This window comes from Ambystoma mexicanum, chromosome 4q, assembly GCF_040938575.1.
Source record: "Ambystoma mexicanum isolate Mex_15411 chromosome 4q, UKY_AmexF1_1, whole genome shotgun sequence".
NCBI lineage: Eukaryota > Metazoa > Chordata > Amphibia > Caudata > Ambystomatidae > Ambystoma > Ambystoma mexicanum.
This window is the reverse complement of record NC_090928.1, coordinates 451509025-451527899: the sequence shown is the minus strand read 5'-3', so window position 1 is coordinate 451527899 and position 18875 is coordinate 451509025. Positions and strand designations below refer to the sequence as shown.

General features: G+C 47.3%; 1 protein-coding gene across 1 annotated transcript in view; it reads left to right on the top strand.

The window, feature by feature from the left end:
• The first annotated feature begins 15468 nt into the window (after positions 1 to 15468).
• The window catches only part of REL (REL proto-oncogene, NF-kB subunit), a 951280-nt gene continuing 947873 nt past the window's right edge, over positions 15469 to 18875 (top strand). Inside the window, exon 1 of the mRNA XM_069608033.1 lies at positions 15469 to 15799. Within this exon, the coding sequence (XP_069464134.1) occupies positions 15781 to 15799 (19 nt within the window). The 5' untranslated portion in view covers positions 15469 to 15780. The remainder of the gene's footprint in view (positions 15800 to 18875) is intronic.

The window sequence follows — 18875 nt, the reverse complement described above, 5'->3', positions numbered from 1 at the left end:
CAACCAGTTGTGCACTATATAAGGAGACCAAGACGAGTTAGAGCCCGATCCCCTAAAGTATACTTCCTCGTATTCATAGAATATCTCGCACAAGCATACCCACAACTCGAACAAAGTGCTTATCCCGTTCTGCCCACGCTAAGAGACCCCCTGATAAGGAAGAGGTTTCTGCATTCGCCACTACTGACTATTTAGTTCGCTGAGTTTTTTTTTTCAACTTTGTTTTATTGGCATTTTCATAATATAACGAAAGGGCGCAGAACATTTTTACAGATTGTGCAAGTAACAGGCCCGAACCCCCCCCCCCTCCCCCACCCCAAACATCCCCACCCCCCCGAAAAAGGAACAAACCAAAAAACTTAGTCCTCATAGAGCCGTTCTGCTGGGGAACCACTATGTGAGCTCCGAGAGTCTGGAGCCCCAGGAAGAGCGAGAGCATTAACTATTAGAATTGGCTGAAGAACTACCATCCTCCCCCGGGCCGAGGGCCCTGTCCGCTCCTTGTCCCTCTTGAAGATCAGTGCACATCCCAACCCCATGTCTGCTGTGCCTCGTACCAGTTTGCGTGGAAAGAGCCCAAATTATTGTTCATCATTGCCGTCAGTTTATCCATCAGGTACATGTTTTTTACCTTTTTTAGCCAGTTCTCCTTCGATGGGGTCTCCGGGCTCTTCCATTTCTGGGCCAATGCTACCCTTCCCGCCCTTAGCATTGTCTCCCACATCCTAGGGTATCGGGGAATGTCCGAGTCCTCCGGAGGGAGGCCCAGCAGCATTGTCAGGGGGTTCTGGGGGAGAAGCTCATCAGAAACTTCGGCGATCCAGCCCCTCACCTTCTCCCAGTATGCCTGGGCTTTCGGGCAGTGCCACCACATGTGCCCTCTCGTACCGACCTGGCCACATCCCCTTGGGCACGTGGGGGACACTCCCGTGTACATTTTAGCCAACTTCATTGGTTCTCTGTGCCACCCCTGTAAAATCTTGAAGTTGTGTTCCATGTCTGCCGTAAATAAGTTCCCATGGAAGGCTATTTTAAATATTCTCGCCCAGGCGTCCTCCGAGATCTCATCCCCCGCTAAGTCGTTCCAGAACGAGCGGAACCCCCTCCTCTCCCCTAGGTTAACCGTGTTCAGTAGCTTGTACATCCCTGACACCGCACCCTTCCTGGAGGATGCCGAGTCCAGGAGCTTCTCAAAGGGGGTCAGTTGTCTTTTCAGGTTCTGGCCCCAGGCCTGGTCACATAGAATTCCTTTCAGGCGAATGTATTCAAATATGGAGAGGGACCCCTGGCCGAGGGCGTCCCTCAGTTCCTCATATGGCCGGAATTCTCCTTCTCTGAACATCTGCCCCGCCCATTCCATTCCCATGTCTGACCACAACTGGGCGTTGCGGAACCCCCTACTTCCCAGATTGAGGGGGTGACCCCAAAGAGAGGACATCGGTGATGGCCATGATGTTAGGTGTGCCGTCTGGGGACCCTCCCTCCAGATCGTCCAGAGGACTCCCAGGGTTGGGTGGGATTTGAGTCTGTTTGGAATAAACTTGCTAGGGGCCCAAAGGAGGTCTCGAATCTTCAGTGGGTGGGCGTCCATGTCCTCCAGGTATGACCAGTAAGTGCCCATCCCCTCTCTCATATGTTCTAGGAGGACGCGTAGTTGGGCTGCCCGGAAATAGAGTTGAAAGTCTGGTAACCCAAACCCTCCCTCCTCCCTCGGTAAGGTCAGGACCCTATTAGCAGTTCTCGGGGTCTTACCCTGCCATATGAATTCCCGCACCGCATTCTGGAGGGCTCTGAAGGACCGGTCAGGGACTACCGATGGGAGGGCGGTGAAAAGATAAAGAAGTCGCGGGAGAATTAGTTCGCTGAGTTTGAGGGTACTGACCAGTATTGACACAATAACGCCTCTCTTGCGATTTTTCTGCAGGCAACTTTACCATCTAATCATCTGCAAGGATCAAGCAGCATAAGTGGTCATGTCGGAGAGAATAAACTTCATTTTAACACTGGTGTGTCTATTGATCCCCACTGGAGTGTTGGGCATTATTGTTTGACCACTCTTTTTTTGCAATGCATGCTACTGCTGTACCCCCTACTAACATTTCCCGGACCCAAGCAGGAGCAACTACCATGTCAGTTGGAAGAGGAGGCACTACTGATAGGGTAAGAAGAGTTAAGTGCAGTGCTGATACAGACATGAAGGGAATTGACATGTATCTCACAGACACAGCACGAGTAACAAACAACATGTGGTATAAACACATGTCCAAAGTTGGTAGGGAAACCCCCGGGGAGAGCTGTTATGTCTGCTCCTTAATCCCCTACGCCATGAGTGCTTCGAGAACATTTATTGCAACTGAATTACCGGCAGCCAAGGCGCAGTGCTTGATGTACCTTTCGATGGTCCAGATGCGAGGCTGATTCCAGGGGAAGATAGCAACCTTATGATGGATGTCAAAGGGAATGTTCCCATATGAAGACAGTTATATCAAGACACTAGACATGATGTACAGTTACTGGCAGCTCGATTGAGGGTTGCAGTACATAACTGATGGGCCAGAGAAGGGAGAGACAAAGACTGTTACACTGAAGGAATTGCCATGCCCCTGGGCAAGATTGAAGGAAATGGGAAGAGAGCCCGGCTGCTATGGGAGAGACCACAGATTCTGATCTATGGATGTGTATACACTAACGACGGCTGGGAAGATGGAGTGGTGGAAGCAAGACACTGACCTAAGCCAATGCACCAGTGAGCAAAGTGCAAGAAGAAAAAGACAAGTACTTGAAAAAATGGGACCGAAGTGCAAAGTTGGTAATGTGGGTAGAGAATGAAGCTGGACCAATGCTGATAATTCCCCTGAAGACACCAGCCTTGTGTTACCAGCACAATGGCGATGTGGATGTTGGCGAGAATGTGGAATGCAAGACAACAGAGACTATCCTAGCAACGGGAGCAGGAACGGCAGTACTGATGGATCACTATTGGGCATGCCGATCTAAAGCATATGAGAAATTGCCACCCAACTGGGGAGGAGTGTGCTCCCTAATAGACATCAACATGCCCTTCTTGTGGTACCCAGGAAAGATGTGAAGCTTGATGACTTCCCAAAGATGGAAAACAAAAGGAAGAAGTGATCACTAGAGGAAGCACCACTTATCCAAATAGAAAAGGCTGCCGAGTAAAAGGGATTTAGCAGAGTGAAGAGAGGGGGGGGGGCTGCTTCTCAGGCAAATCAGAAACACCCTTGTATGAAGTGCCAGCAGTTTCTCTCATTTTCACTCCTCTTAAATGTTTGCAAATCAAGGGGTGTTTGCATATAGCGACCCCCTTGTTAGGCAGAAACCTGTGCAGTTCCCTCTGGCACCACTGCAAAAGATTTAGGACTACAGGTGTTTGGCAGTAAACCCACTTGGTAGCAGTCTGTACCACACAGATTCACTTGGTAGCTGTGGCTGAGCAGTCAGACTTCCCTCAAGAAGAGTTAGGCAGTTTACAGAGTATTTACAATAGGTCAAGAGAACACAGTAGAACAAGTAAACACTGACCAGGGCTTGGTGTAAAAGATATAATTATTTATTTAAAACCACATCTAGAAAAACACACAGGCACTAATAGTAAGCAATTCAAAAACACGGTCACTAAAAGATATACACTCCCTTAAAAGAATATTAGACAAGTCTTAAGTAAAGCCCCGCTTATTTTCAGACAGCGGTGAGCGCTTAACATAGATGGCACTCTAATAATTCGTTTTAAAAAAGGAAGAGAAAAGCAGAGAATAAATTGAAACAGATCCCAACACTTTTTCACGAACACACAAGAGAGAAAGGCAAAGTAGCACCGTGAATTCAGAGTCGATAGGCTGGATCCGCTTTAAGAGGATCAAAACGAAATGAGTCCAATGTCACACGGTTGCAGTGCACAAAGGTCTTGTAACGGTTCAAAAAGGAGTTGGACCAAGGAAAGGGACGAGTTAGAGGGTTAAGGCGGCCAGCCCAGTCCAGAAGGTTAAGGAGTTATTATTACCTTGTTGCAATCTTTAGAAAGGGAGGCCTGGTGGACACGGTACCTTAAAGTGGTGAGAACGCTCCAGCGGGGGCAGTTGCTCCTAGCAGCAGATGCAAGTCGGTGCTTCGTCCGGGGGAAGAGAGGATCTCGTTGTGGAGGAAGACAGGAGTCCGTTGCACTGCCAGGGAAGAAACCAGCCGCAGAGTTTCTCAGGTACAAGGAGCGGTCCGGTGATTCGCGGTTCAGTGGTGAGTGGCTATCCGGCTGCCGGGGTGCTTGGCACGGGCAGTTCGACCACAAACCGGGCTGGGGTGCGAAGAAAGAAAGGTAAACTGGTTGTGCCCACCAGTCAGGGGAAGAAGGCTCTCCAGCTGGGAGATCTTCTCTGTCGTCGGGAAGTGGTGAGTCGGTTCTGCAGGGCTCCACCGGTGGTGTCGTCGTGGTAGGTCGGCTCAGCTTCTCCCTCATCGGATTCTTAGGTCCTGTGGCGACTTCTGACGTTCCAGTGCCCAAAGCCCTGCCTTTATGCAGAAAACCCCCATTCACTCAGCCTAGCTGTCACTCAAACATGTTAAGTGGTGAGCCGGCCGGCTCACCACTTGGGCCAATCACACAAGAGTGCGACCTGAGTTACCAAGGTAACTCGGTCCAGGGTGCCTAAACCCCCTGTGGTATCCAGACAGAGTGGCACCACTTTTGGAGGCTTCTGTGGAGAAGCCCGCCAAAAAGTGGAACAAAGGGCTCGACTTGGGTTGGAGTCACAGAAGAGAACACAAACGCCATTTTAGAATCGAGTCTTGGCAAAAAATAGCAACCGGAGAATTAATATTAATTAAATAAACCGGCGGTATGTTCGAGGCTATGAGAATTAAATAATTAAAGTTGGTAACCTCAAACAATGGGAAAATCCCATAGGAAAATATTCGCGGTCGAATATAAAAAGTAGTTTCCACTGCCACCAGCCAAAACTGGATCAGGTGGGACGGAGACGTGCCCCCTCCACTAACAGACCCTGGGGCAATCGAATTGCCCCGACCAGTACGTCCACAATATGATGGTTTGTACTGGTTTCTGTTAATAATTTGGGACTAGTAAAGCCAATGGTGACTTTACATGCCCTGGGAGACAGTAGTCCGTCCCAGGGTATGGAGTCTATGGTGGGGTGCCACTATGCCACCCCTGTGTTACTGCACGGAGGGTGCTGTGTAACACACATAGGAAAAACACATGAGACCCTATGGAGTAAAGGACCCCATAGCCCATAAAACACATTACCTGTCAAAGGAATACCATTAATCATGTCCAAGAGTGGGAGAAAAAGAGTCTCACTCTTGGCAGGAGGAAAAGAACAAACTCCGGAAATCCAGCAAAGCTGCTGGGGGACTCACGAGGTTAGGAAATTCAGCCTAAAGAGAGAATTCTCCCTAACACCCCTTCAATCCTGGGGTGTCCTGCTGATATTGCAGACCTGGCCGTACTGATGGTCCTATATGCTTTCCTGTGGGCTGCCAGCTGGGCTAGGAAATTGGCTATGTGGACCACATCTGTTCCATCAGTATGTATGTCCCTCTCCATACATCAGCAATTCCATTTAGCCCATGCAGATTTGTAAGCCCTGTGCATTCCTGGTGCCCAGGATTCATTAATGATGAGCTCAGCCTCATTCAAGCTCCCCTGAACTCGCCCATGTGATCAGATTGAGTTTGCCTGTTCTCACTAGTGGATGGCTGAGGCCTCTGGGGTCCCATACAATGAACTTGTACCTGGGTAGAGCCACTGGGTTGTGATATGATGGTTCTAGTAGGCTGGGGAACCACACCTGTCCCCTCCAGTCTGGAGTAGGGAAAGAGTTAGGCCTTCCATGAGTTCTGAGTTTGTTAACATGTAGCACCTCTCAACCTGCCGGGGAGTTCTATCCTAACAAAACGCTCTAATGTACAAAGATCTCTTACTAGACAACAGACAAGAACTAGGGATGCTTTCTGCCTCCTCATCTGGGTTAGCGTCCTCACAATCATGGAGAAGGGTGAAAATGCATAATTAGTTTGTTGACCCTATGCTTGGAGAAAAGTGTCTGTTGCCTCTGCTTCTGGGTCCGGCCTCCAGCTGAAAAAGCGAGGTAGTTGGCTGTTCAATCTTGATGCAAAGGGATCGACTTGGCATGGTCCCAACTGAATCATCAGTTCTCGGAAGACCTCTTTGTCCAATTTCCAATGGCTGGCGTCCCTGAGATACCTGGAGTTCCAGTCGGCCACTTCGTTCTGATGGCCTGGTAGGTACTCCGCAGTCACTGACACCTGTCTCTGCATGCAGAGTTCCCAGAATTCCTTCACCATTTCTGCCACTAGTCTGTACCTCGTCCCTCCCAATCTGTTTATATATCTGACTGCTGAGATGTTGTCCATCTTGAGAAGGACACAACATTGTGCTTTCCCCTGAGACCAGCATTTCACTGCAAAGGACCCTGCTTGTAATTCTAGACAGTTGATGTGTAGAGCCGTCTCTTGTTCCGACCACCTGCCCCCTGTCGACAGGTTCCCGCATCTGGCTTCCCAGCCCCATCTGCTGGCGTTGGATTTGATGACCAGGTTCGGGGACGAGCCAAATATGGCTCTCCCGTTCCATCTATCCATGTGATGCAGCCACCATTCTAACTCCTCCCTTACTTCTTGGGAGATTTTAACGTTTGATTTGGAAGATCCGTCCCTCCTGAGGTATCTGATCTTTATGCTTTGTAGGGCTCTGTAATGTAGAGGCCCTGGGAATATAACCTGGATCGATGACGCTAATCGTCCCACTAACTTTACAATGTCTCTTAGAGACATCTTTCTCTTTGATGAAGTATGTCTTATCTGTTTCTTGATGACGTTCACTTTGGCAATCGTTAAGCTTAGAGATCCCTGTATCGAGTCTACTATGAAGCCCAGAAATTGCATTGTCTGTTCTGGTTGGACTTTGGATTTCTCCCAATTTATTTAGAAACCCAGATTCTGGAGTAGATTCACTGCGTCTAAACCTGTGTTCGTAGTGTCTCCCTGTCCTGGAACATTATGCACATAATTACTGTGCATACTATTTCATTACTGGTGAAATACCATGGTGCGGATGCCAGTCCAAAAGGTAGGCACTGCAACTCCCATGTTGACTCTCCCCAGATAAATCTTAGCAATTTGTGGTGTTCTGTCGCTATGGGTACTGTCAGAAATGCATCTTTCAAGTCTATTCTGGCGAGGCAGTCGCCCTGAATTAGAGTGTCTGTTAGAAGGTGTATTTTGAAGAGTCTGTATACTACAAATCTGTTCAAACCCCTCAGATGTATTATTGGTAGGGGTCAAGTCCTAAAAATAAAAGTGGGGGACTCAAACAAATGCAATGGGATGTGACGTTGCCAGACATTAGCATATCAAGGCGAAATATGCACATTTCATTACATTGGCTTTTCATATCCACACAAAATGCACAGGATGAATGTCATTTGCCTTTCATAAAATCAACACACGCACAAAGCCAAGAGAGGATATTTTCTTCTAATAGTGTTTTGGAAAATGTTAAAAAAGTGTGCATGTTTTAAATTCCAAGAACCAATACAAATGCTTTCCGTGGAACATGCAGTAACGAAATGGGACATTGCCCCTTTAGTTGTTTGTTATTTTCCATCAGGTTATATGGTGCAGTGGTGAAGTGTCCAGCTGGCAAACCTGATGCTGGTTTTAATTCATAAATTCAAGAGAGTTCAATGTTTCCCATTTTAGCTGGGGCGACTGAGTCCACCCCCTGAAGAAAGTGGGGGGACTCCGTCCACCTGCGTGTACCCTCGACTTTAGCCCTGATTATTGGTCTCACTTTGTGTTTCCCCCTCACTAGCAACATATTGTTAATGAACCCTACAGAGGAGTCTGTTACCTGTTTTATAGCATTTTTCCTTTCCATCAATCTCAGTTCCTCCTCTAATAACTGTATGTCCTCTTTGTTTAGACAAACTCCTTGAGGGATTCCTCTGGTGTGGTATCATGTGGAAACCCTGCACAGTCTCTAGTACCCAGGTATCTCTGGTATACCATGCCAGTTTCCTATATGCTCGGCTAGTCTCCCCCCTACTGCTGGGATAACTATGCGCAGGTTGTTTGCTCTCACCTGTGGAATTCTGTTGACGATCTCCATGTCGCCAGCCTCTGCCCCTGATGGGTTAAGAACTGGGTCTGTCTCTTATCTTCTTGATCTCTCCACTGTGTCCTATCGTTGTAGAGCCTGTTGAAGGGGAAACGGCTGGTAGAGTGACCCCTTCTTCTGCTGGCCCTCCTGAAAATGTTTTCGGAAAACTCTCTTTTGAGAGACACTTGTGCCTTATCCAGTGCTGTGTAGGAATTTACACATTCCATTAGTTCTTTGAACAAATCCCTGAAGGGTTTCCCCTTCGTTACAATCGCTGTCTCTGAGGAGGCTAACTCGCTCAGTTTTGGGTCTATTTTCACCAGTAGTGATCTCCTCCTCTCTGTGGTAATAGCATAGTTTGCATTACCCAGCATACAAATGGCCCTTTGGGCCCACCCGATTAGAATCTTCGGGTCCACGGTTTCGCTCTTCTACCTGGCTTCTTCGCCCATCTGTAATATTTTAGTAAGTGGTTCCACTATGTCCAACATCTTGTCCTGGCATGAGCGCCAGGATCTATCTAGAGCTTTCCTCACATCTTTTATGTATTTACCCATAAATGTGACAATTTTCTCATCTATTTCAGGTGTCTCAGCGACACCTTCAGGGAGGTGTGGTCTTGGACAGTCTGCACTCATTTTGCTTCTAGCTTCTTTCACCAGCGGTGCCCTCATGCGTTTAAAATAGGCTATCTTTTTCGGTGGTTCCCATTCGGAAGATCCGGGATGTATCAGTGCTTCTGGGTCGAAGTAATCGCCTGCCCTGTCATCCTCAGTATCCACTTTCTTTTTCTTTGGCCTTCTTCATCTGAGGATGATATTGAGTAAACGTCTTCTGAGTAGTCATCCTCACAACCGTCATCCTCCTCTTCCGAGGTATTGGATGATCCATCCTGCCACCTGCTAGGCCCTGCTTTGGCTCTCACCTTTCTTCTTTTACCACCCTTCTTTTTGGGTGGTGTGCCCAGGGGGTATGGGCCTAATCTGCCCTGCCGGCTGTTTTTCTGCCCCCTTTCACTCTCCACTGTGCTTTCATCCCTTTGATTTCTTCTAGCCCCTGTGAAAACTTGAGCCAATCCTCCATCAGAGCAATTTGTTTAGGTCCCTTCCCCCCCAACGAGGCTCCCAGAGCTTTCTGTAGGACCCGAGTAATTTCTGTGGCTCCTCTTTTGGCTAATACTAGCCTTACCCTCATCGCTGGAGGAACTCATGTTCGCACAGACACAGGGGATTGTAATATTGCCAGGAACATTAATGGGTTAATCTCTTTGAGATTATATATATGACTTGTTTTAAGTCAACCTGGCTTGTTTATATGTATATGGTATCACGTTTTACCTGGGACTGTACCGGTCAAGAGATGAGGGCTGCGTTGGCTCTCTGTGGCCTGCAGGGGTGCTGTTTTTCAGTAATCGCGGGTCGCGATCGTGTTTCTGATATCACTGTGATCATTAGATAGTGAGCCTTGTTTCACTCTCAGAATATGTGATCCACAGAGGGAGTACTTCTGTAAGCCGCTACTGCTGTATCTGGAACGAAGGAAGCGCCGGAACTACGCGGTCCTGTCAGGCTCCTTCTTCCGTGACCGTGCTCCCCTCTGTGGGGCTCGCAGTATTGTTGCGGTCGCCGGAGCACCAGCCACTTCGCGACCACAACGTCTCCTGTCCCCACTTATGCGGATATGCTCCGCCAAACACCTATGCTGCGCGCGCCAACCTCTATCTAGGCAAAATACAGTTTAAATCAGTAACACATAAGAAGTAATGAAAGTGTACTTTACTTGCTGCGGAGCAGTAAAGAAAGAGAAAGAGGTGGAGGATGTTCAATGTGGTCATGGATATGGACAGATTGGTTAGGTTGTTCACGTGGTCAGTTAAGAGACCAATAACATTGGGACTACCAAAGACCCCATCTACACTGGAAGTTGTCATTTTTTGATCTTTGTTACCATTCATATTATTGGTTTATTCATTGCTGCTTGAGCAGTAAATATGAAAGAGAAGCATAATCCGAGCCTCTGGGTCTTCACATAGAATTGGGGCATCCTTTCTGTAGTTTTCGCTTTGTTTTGAAAAATTCCACTTTGTTTCTGATGTACAGGCCGCATGCAGGAAGTATGCCTCCTAGCTGAGCTCACCACCAAGGCATGCTAATAGGCAAAAAAATGAAGGGGTGGTTTCCACATGCGGGACGCCATGCAATTAGAGTTTGAATGAGGGGCGTGGGGGGCAAATATAAGGAATGGGATCAATGCCCATTCCGTGGTACCTATACAGATGTTCACAATTTTTTTTTCTTTTTATTGTGCATTAGTTTATAACAATATTTCAAGCACATTTAAAAAGATTTCAAATAGGTATCAAAACATCAATAAAACACAATTTGCCATATTCAGCGATATATAAAAACCTTCTTCAGATATACAAAAACCATAAACAGTCTCATTAATCTCACTAATAAAATCTTACACTCAATTTAACATTTCATCATCATTAGTAAAAAAATAAAAGGTAAGTTGTGTACTATCTTCCAAATAAAAAGAGCAGCTGAATTTATCACCACTGATTGCGCTCCCAGCAATGTGGCACAAAATTGATCCCCACTTACATTTTCAACTGAACTGACAAATCTCCCAGACCCCCTTCTATAATATTTCTTCAGTACCGGGCAGAAAGTCAATATATGTTGGCTGGTCTCAACCTCCGATTTACAGCACCTACATAGTTCGTCTTGTGTTAGAGCATTTTTCCAATGACTAATACATTCTTTGGTCTGTAAGATATTGGGGCAACGTTGCATTGTAAAACTCCTCAGATCTGGGCTGGACCATTTGATTAGATAACTGGGAGGCAATCTACTCTTGAAGGATTGAAGCGAGTATTCACTGTATCTTTTAAGGTTGTGTAGCCTGTCAATGCTATTAGCTAAATCCATTTGCAATGCTTTGCATTTAATTACTCTTTCATAGTCTGGGTGACTTTCAAACACTTCCAATTGGAAACCCAAGTCAGACAGATACTTTTTAGTAAAGGTTCGAAGTTCCGTGATGAAATGATTTCGACAATCTGTGTACATCTTTTGACCCAGCAATTTCAACAGGTCATTAGAACTGTGGTAATTTTTACACAATTTAGCACTTTTTTAACAGACAACATAGAACGTAGAGATTGAAGACCATATTCCAGCCTCAAAGCTTCCACTGGCACTTTAGGGAGGTTAATAATTGGCTGTAATCATTTTGCCTCCAGCTTTTCCAACCAAGTTATATTTACTGCTGGTAAGACTTCAAGGGCATATAATATGGATAGAACGATGCTAATCTTATAAATCTCTACAAAGCCACGAATATTTCGTCCCCTGCAGTACTCAATATAATTTTTGATCACCTGCCATCGCTTCCAGATCTTTGCGTGTATAAAAGCTTCATAGTCAGACCAGGTTGGTCTAGTCGTTATGGGAAAACCTAGGTATAATATCTCTTGAGCATTATCCAACGCAGTGTTTTCGATCCGCCATTTAAATTTCTCCAGAACTCTGTGAAACCCACCTAAGCAGATCGTTTTAGTCTTTATTTTGTTTATGACCATTTCATTTTCCCTGTCGTAGTTGAATAATGTGTTCAATGTACACTGCAAGCATATTTTGGGTCTGGCTGTTCACAATTACATTAGAAGTCCGCGTTCATCTGTATTAGAGCGCAATCTTGCCCATCACTGGAAGAATTACCTTTTTTGCCTGCTTTATGGTGGAAACCGTTCATTTTTAATATTTGGCGGTCTTTAAAGCATTCATTCGCATCAGCTGATAAGTGAATTATCAATGTTACCCACATTAAGCACTGTAATTTTTCCTCCATCGGCCAATACAAGTCTGCAAACCAGAAATTTGGCTCCATTATTCAGGCAAGGGAAAAAGGCAGCGGCGTGTTAGTATAGCTAAACCTGGAGAGAAGGTGAGCTTGCGGGGTGGGATGGTGCAAGAAGGCCAGGGGGTTGGGGGACTAGCTGCACCGCGTTGCCCTACTGTACCTAGCGCGTAGTGTGGGTACGATGCAGGCTGCTCCCTAAGGGCAGGGCCGTCACGAGGGAGGTGCAGGGGGGCAAACTGCGCCAGGCCTTGCGCTTGCTGGCGGCCTCGTGGCCCCCTCTCCTAAGTAGAAGGCAGCACAGTCCACCCGTGTCCATTATTCACACGGGGGACTGTGCTGACTCCTCTCTGCCCCTGAAATGATTTTGCTATTTGTTGCGAAGCCGTTTAGCTCCGCAAAAAAACAGCAAAATAATGGGAGACAGCAGGGCTCAGAAGTGAGCTCTGCTGCCTCCCATTATTCAGCTGACAACATGGACATGCTAAATGACAGGAGAGGACTCTTCTCCTGTCAGTCAGTGTGTTCATGTTGCTCAGTGTGAACACGATGACTGATAGTTCTCTCCTGTCAGACAGCATGTCCACGTGTCGGAGTGCATGGCGGTAAGGTAAGTGTTTTTTATTTTAAATTAAAAGTGTATATATGTGTATTTAAATTAAATTAGTATGTGTATGTATTAATGCATGCGTGCATGTTGGTTTGTGTCAATGCTATGTTTGGTTTTATGTATGCATGTATGTATGTATGGAGTTGTGTAACTGGTGGATGAATGCATGGGTGAAAGTGTTTTATGTAAGTGTGTGTTCAGCACCACCCCTAAATTTAGCCGCCTGGGGGGGGGGGGGGGCCACTTCATGAAGGGGTGGGTTCATGGCATCAGAGGTGCGCCTAGGATAAAATGTCAGGGGGGAGGGGGGACTAACACTTAAAATGTTGGGAGAGGCGCTAACATCAGAGGCTGTGCGGGAGGGGCAAACTTCCTTGTGTGGGGGCACCTAAAATCTTTCCACATTCGAATGAGACTATTCTGGTGAAGCTTCAATCTTATAAGCAGCTACCTCTTGCCTTCATTTCTGAAACGTCACTCTTAAGGACGGACTGCTGTGAGAATGAGATATCTCATGTCACCACTTCCCCTCTTCTCATGGCCATGCTAATCCCTATGGCAATTCTCACCCAGTTCCTGCCCTCCCCACCCAAAACACCTCCTCACTGGAACGCTTTGAGCTAGCTTTAAACGTGCCTTACTGTCAAACTTTTCCGTCAATGTACCTGCAAGTGTTTCCTCAAAGGAGTCTTCTGAGAGTTCATGACTTCATTGGAGTTCTAAACGCAGAACTGGTATAATAAAAGTGTCTTAATCAGGTCTGCCTTTGGCCACTCGATTTAAAAACACCCTGTGTGGCTTTCGCTGAAGTTCTGTTAAAAAAAAAAAAGCATTGGCAAAGCCAACAGTTTTGGCTTGTGTATAAGTATTAGGCATGTGCCAGACCCTGCTTTTAGCTGCTCAGGTACTCAAACCATTTTGCACCGGCACTATCACTGGCCAGCTAATACCAATTCAGAAGTGACTTTCCCATGCCTACATGAATTCCCAAACTGTTAGCATTGCCAATGCTCTTTTTGGTTTACCCTCGATGCACAGGACTATGCATCAAGATTAAAGCAAACATACTACTTGGCTAAATTGGCCCACATTGAATGTAGGCCAATCTAGCCAGTAATAACACTTATGGTACACAGTCAGCCTGGATATACTTTGTGGCATGGTATTTTTACTAGCTGGGAGTCTGTACATGGTGGTAATGGCATATATTGATGCAGCCTGCATGGACATAATTAGAAATCTCCAGCATGAATGATACTAGCATATCTTGTGTGCAAAGGCGGCATGAAATGTATTGGAAAATGTTCCTATGCAAGGTTTGTGATTTGCAACTATTGGGATTTTCCATGTGCTTCCATACAAAACCAATTGCAAACTGTATGGATTTCTACCCAATTTTGCTAAGAAAGTGTTGTGAAATACACAATTTTAACCCAATGTTTCAAACATTTTCTTGGGAGTGAGAACCCCCCCTCAAGCAGCCATTGTTTGGGCTCCCTCACTGTGCTTTGTTGATCCTGCCTAATTGGCACAAACATTTAAGCCTCTTAAGTTCAGAAAAGTACCAGCCTCCACTGTACATCATTTGTCACTGTGTATGATGTCTGTTTTAATGCGCACACAGGTGCAGGGTGCTTCTTACTGATATGATATGGCATTTATAGCGTGCCTGTACACAAGTGTTTCTAGGTGCGACAAGGCAAGGATGGGGAAACAAAAGAGTAGTACAAAACACAGATCTTACTAGGCCTTGTGTAATTCAGATTGCGAAAGAGCAGGGAAGGGGGAGGGGAGAAGTGCCGAGAGTGGGGTAGGATGCAGAAGTGCAAGAACAAAGGAGAAACAAGAGTGCAGCAACGGGTGGCAAGTGTGGGTGCTCAAGTGCAGCCAACGGGTGGCAAGTGTGGGTGCTCAAGTGCAGCCAACGGGTGGAGAAAAAGTGCAAGAGAGGGGACTGTAGCGTTACAGATAGACCACAAGTGCAGGGGAGCCAAGAGGCAGTGTGTTGCAACAGGACAGGCAGGTACCTTGGCCCGAATTCAGAGCTTGACTAGAGGTGACCAGTGCATGGATCAGGCAGGTGATCAGCAAGGGAGAAGATAGAAGGCAGAAGCAAAGAGACAAGTCTTGAGTTGCTTCTGGAACCAGAGATGGTTCTGCTCAAGTTTCAGAGAGGCAGCCACGCTGTTTCCAGAGGGAGGCTCCAGCTGAAGAAAGAGATCTGCCCTCAACTTTTTGCTTGGAAAAGTGACTGACCCTCAGAGAGTTGGAGGTGGCACAGTGGAGAGCACATGCCATCCTATATATATTTTTGCATATGATACAAAAGTTAGTCTGGCATAAACCTTTCTTCAGTAGAGAAATCTAACTTTGCTGTAGTTGATTTGGAGTTGTAGTAATAAACCATATTTGGGATCCTGCACACAAACTCAAGGGGAGATTTCTCGAGTCTCCTATTTGTGGAGGTGCCGCCGCTGGCCAAAAAATTGTAAAGGGGCCTCGGGGGTGTGGGGGGCATGAGCGCTGCGACCCACGTATGGCAGTTGGTGGATCGGTGCGACCCTCACTGACCAGTGGCTCCCTTTCCGTACGGGATACCAAATTGCATAACACCGGCCGAGCGTGGCGGGGAGCAGCTCCCCTGATTGAAGCGGAGGCAGCAGGCGGGGAGGGAGAGGTCGAACGGACGGTCCCAGCATGCTATACTTACCACGCTGATTCCACTGAACAATGCAGGACAGGGAGCGGGCTGGGTCAGGCATACCACCAGCGTCATCGCACGAAAAAGCGGCCCGCCCACAGAGCCAGCGTCGCACCTCCTCTCGGTCCGCCCGCCTAGGAAATCCCCTCGGTGACGAGGGCCAGTGGAAGCTGAGTGCCGGAGCTCGAGCAGATAGACCCAGCCAGGATCCGGCGTAGGGGTATCCGGGGGCTGCGAGGGATCTAGTGACAGCGGAATGTATATGAGCGGAGAGCACCGACCAGTTGGGGAGCTTACACACTGAGACCTTTACTTCACTGAAGTTTAGCCCAACAGGCGCCAGTGCCCGCAGCGCAGGCATCCTCTGGTGGGGGCATTGCGCAGAGTTTTCAAAAGCAGCGGGACAGACAGTAGTGCTGCCAAGGGGAGCCGCGCACATCTGTTGCTAGGATGGCAGGAACCATGACAGGTGAGTGCAGCTCCTTGTAAAGTTTGAATGGTCGGTGACACGGGCAGGGAGGGGGCGGCGGCCGGTTCCTCACTGATCACGCATTCATTGGAATCCACACAGCTGCCATCTTCAGAACCATGCCTGCGTTTCTCTCATTTAGCACCATTTCAGACAGAGAGACTCGGGTTTGTATCTTCAAGTGGATCTTAAACGGTATGTTCTCAGTTGACATGTCCAGCATTCATGGGTATTGGAAAGGGCCCCTATTCCTTATGTATTTTACAACACGGCCCCAAAAATGATAACTGAGGACACGTTCATTTAAGTGTCCGTTCCCCGTTCTGGCACTATAAGATAATTTAGTGACAGTGACGCACACGCTTTCCTGATTGAGTCGCCCATCCTCGGAACTGACGCCGTCGGTATTTCACCCTCAGTTTAAGTAGCACCTGCTAGGACTTTTTAGCCAGTGAGACTTGGCCTGCCCAATATTCTTCCGGGTTTGAGCTGCCACCGCCATGGATCTCTGTGGCGAGCGACAGACTTTTATTCTTGCTCTCCCCTGACCAGCGACACGTTTGGTTTGTCTTTATCACGGGGTAGGCGCATTGGGGCGCAAGAGAGTAGGTCAGTGGCAGCCACAGGGGAGAATTGACAGGTGTAGCGTTTCGTTGTAACTTTTACTAAAGAAAATGGCCACCGCCTGCCTTGCGTACCCAAAAACAATCGGTCTTAGTAGAGACGAGTGCCTTCTTCAGAAACAAAAATACATCTTGATAAGAAGCATTGCCCAGTGGAACATCTTAGTGTATTCTCAAATTTAAAAAAAGTAGCCACTCGACCCACGTTAAAAAGTATGTATGATTAGGGAAGTCGCTTGTGATTTCAGTGTGTGTGTGTGTGTGTGTGTGTGTATATGAGCGAGAGAGTGCGCGCGCGTGCCTGTGTGTTTGTTGTCGGGTAGGCGAGTGACACCGCAGTGCAGATTACTGGCGCAGCATGTCCTCGTAGGGCTACACCCCGGTGCGCCTCATCTTCGTGTGGAAACCCGGCTCTTCTTGCGGGCTTCCTCTTTTTGATACGTATGAGTAAATCTAAGCAAAGTAATCCATACACAAACAATCCTTATACCACCAAACGATGTCTATTCTAAAACGGGACTATAGATTTGGAAAAGTGGTAAAGAAGTAAATCCAGAACAGGCGGCAACCATGAATACGGTCTCGCCATCGTTTGTGCTGCTGTTACCGTGTGTTTTTGGGATTGCATCGTGAGTGTGTACCAAAGGAGCTACTTTTTCGAAGTGCATTGGGCAAACATGTGTTGGAGGAGCCATAATGGCTAATCCCGCTCAATAACGTGAGTGGGGGTTTAGATTCTATTAAAGACACAGAGGCGAGTATTTTGCATTCATCTTCTTTATCTACTGGTCCAGCAAGAAAGAAAAAAGACACTTTAAAACACTTTTTTTAAGAGAGTACCATTAACAATTTCGTAATGAGAACATAAATGGAGCTCCCCAGAGAGCCAGTGTCATGACCCTCATAACAGCCAATAGGCACAGGGCCAAGCCTATAAAACCCTCTGCAATCAGCTTCTCTTCCTCCTTCTTTTAGCCCTCGGAAACAACAGTAATTCCTTTAATGTACAACAGTATCCAGGAGATGAGAATCAAAACATCCAAGTGAAAGACCCAGCGTCCCCTCCAAACTCTTGGTCGGTGGGTGGTAGCAATGAAGCTATATACACGCCTTCCTACTTTAGTATGACAGAAATAAACATAAGCCTTTTTAAGAAAGTTACTATCTTTCCCCCCACAGGTATTGAGACATTTTCCACTAAGTGTCTTAGAAGTAGGAATGAACTGTAGTTAGAAATATATAAGGCATTATCAAACTTACTTTGAAGCATCAGGATAATGGTGCATGAGAACTTGTTAGGGAAGTGTTAAGACAGATTTCTGAACTCTGACCTGGTGGGCAGATGTTCAGAAGGCCAGCCTAGTTTCTTGGAACAGGGTAACCTCTGGACAAGCCAGACCAATCAAGGTAGCTATGGCAGGCGGTCAAGACTAAGGGCCTCATTAGGACCCAGGCGGTAAGGGGTTTACGGCGGCGTAAACAGCGCCGACCCTTACCGCCTGATTCCGAGGTCCCTTAGCGCCATGGAGGTTTTAACACCTGCTTTTAGCAGGTGTTAAAATCCATGGCGCTAAGGGACCTTGTTGTTAATTACGCCACCGTAATTTACGGTGGCGTAATTAACGCCTTCCCCACTCCCATTATGCCCTATGGGGCAAAAATGGGAATGGGGAAGGGTAAATGGGTTAATGGGGACTTACCACCCCACTCACCTCGGAATGGGGCGGTAAGTCCGCCAACCACCATGGCGTAAACATAGTTTACGCCATGGTGGTAAAGGTACGACCCAGGCGGTAACTTACCGCCTGGGTCGTAATGAGGCCATAAGGGTCTCATCACGACTTCGGCGGTAATCCTTAAATCCGGCGGTAGCGCTATTACCGCCGGATTTAAGGGTCCGCCGAATCAGGGCTTTGGCGGATTTAGCCCCAGCTCTGAGCTGGGGGGAAATCCGTCGAAAATTCGCGCTATTACCGCCGGCGGTAAATCCGCCAGCGGTATTAGCGCGAAGATTCCCCATTGAGCCCAATGGGGAATGGGGCATTCCCGAATGGGCTCAGTGGGGAATGGGGACTTACATTACCGCCGAAGTCGTGATCCGGCGCTATTAGCGCCGGGGAGTTCGGCGGTAGGGCTAATACCGCCCGCGCTAATAGCGTTGCCGTTACCGCCCAAGTCATGATGAGGCCCTTCTCAGGAGGGGTGAGGGTGACTGAAAGACGTCAAGGAGCACACTGAGCAAGGACACTTACAAATAAATATAAACACATTTATTACAAGGCCTTTGTAACTCAGACCATAGAAAAAGAATTGCAGCAATACTAAGTAAACCAACCCAACACAATCAATACAAGATATATACAAGACCATTAGGGTCTAAAGCGGAAACTGAACAAATTATGTCCACAACCTAGATGGGGAGAAAACAGGCAGTGCAGATAGTCTTTACGCCC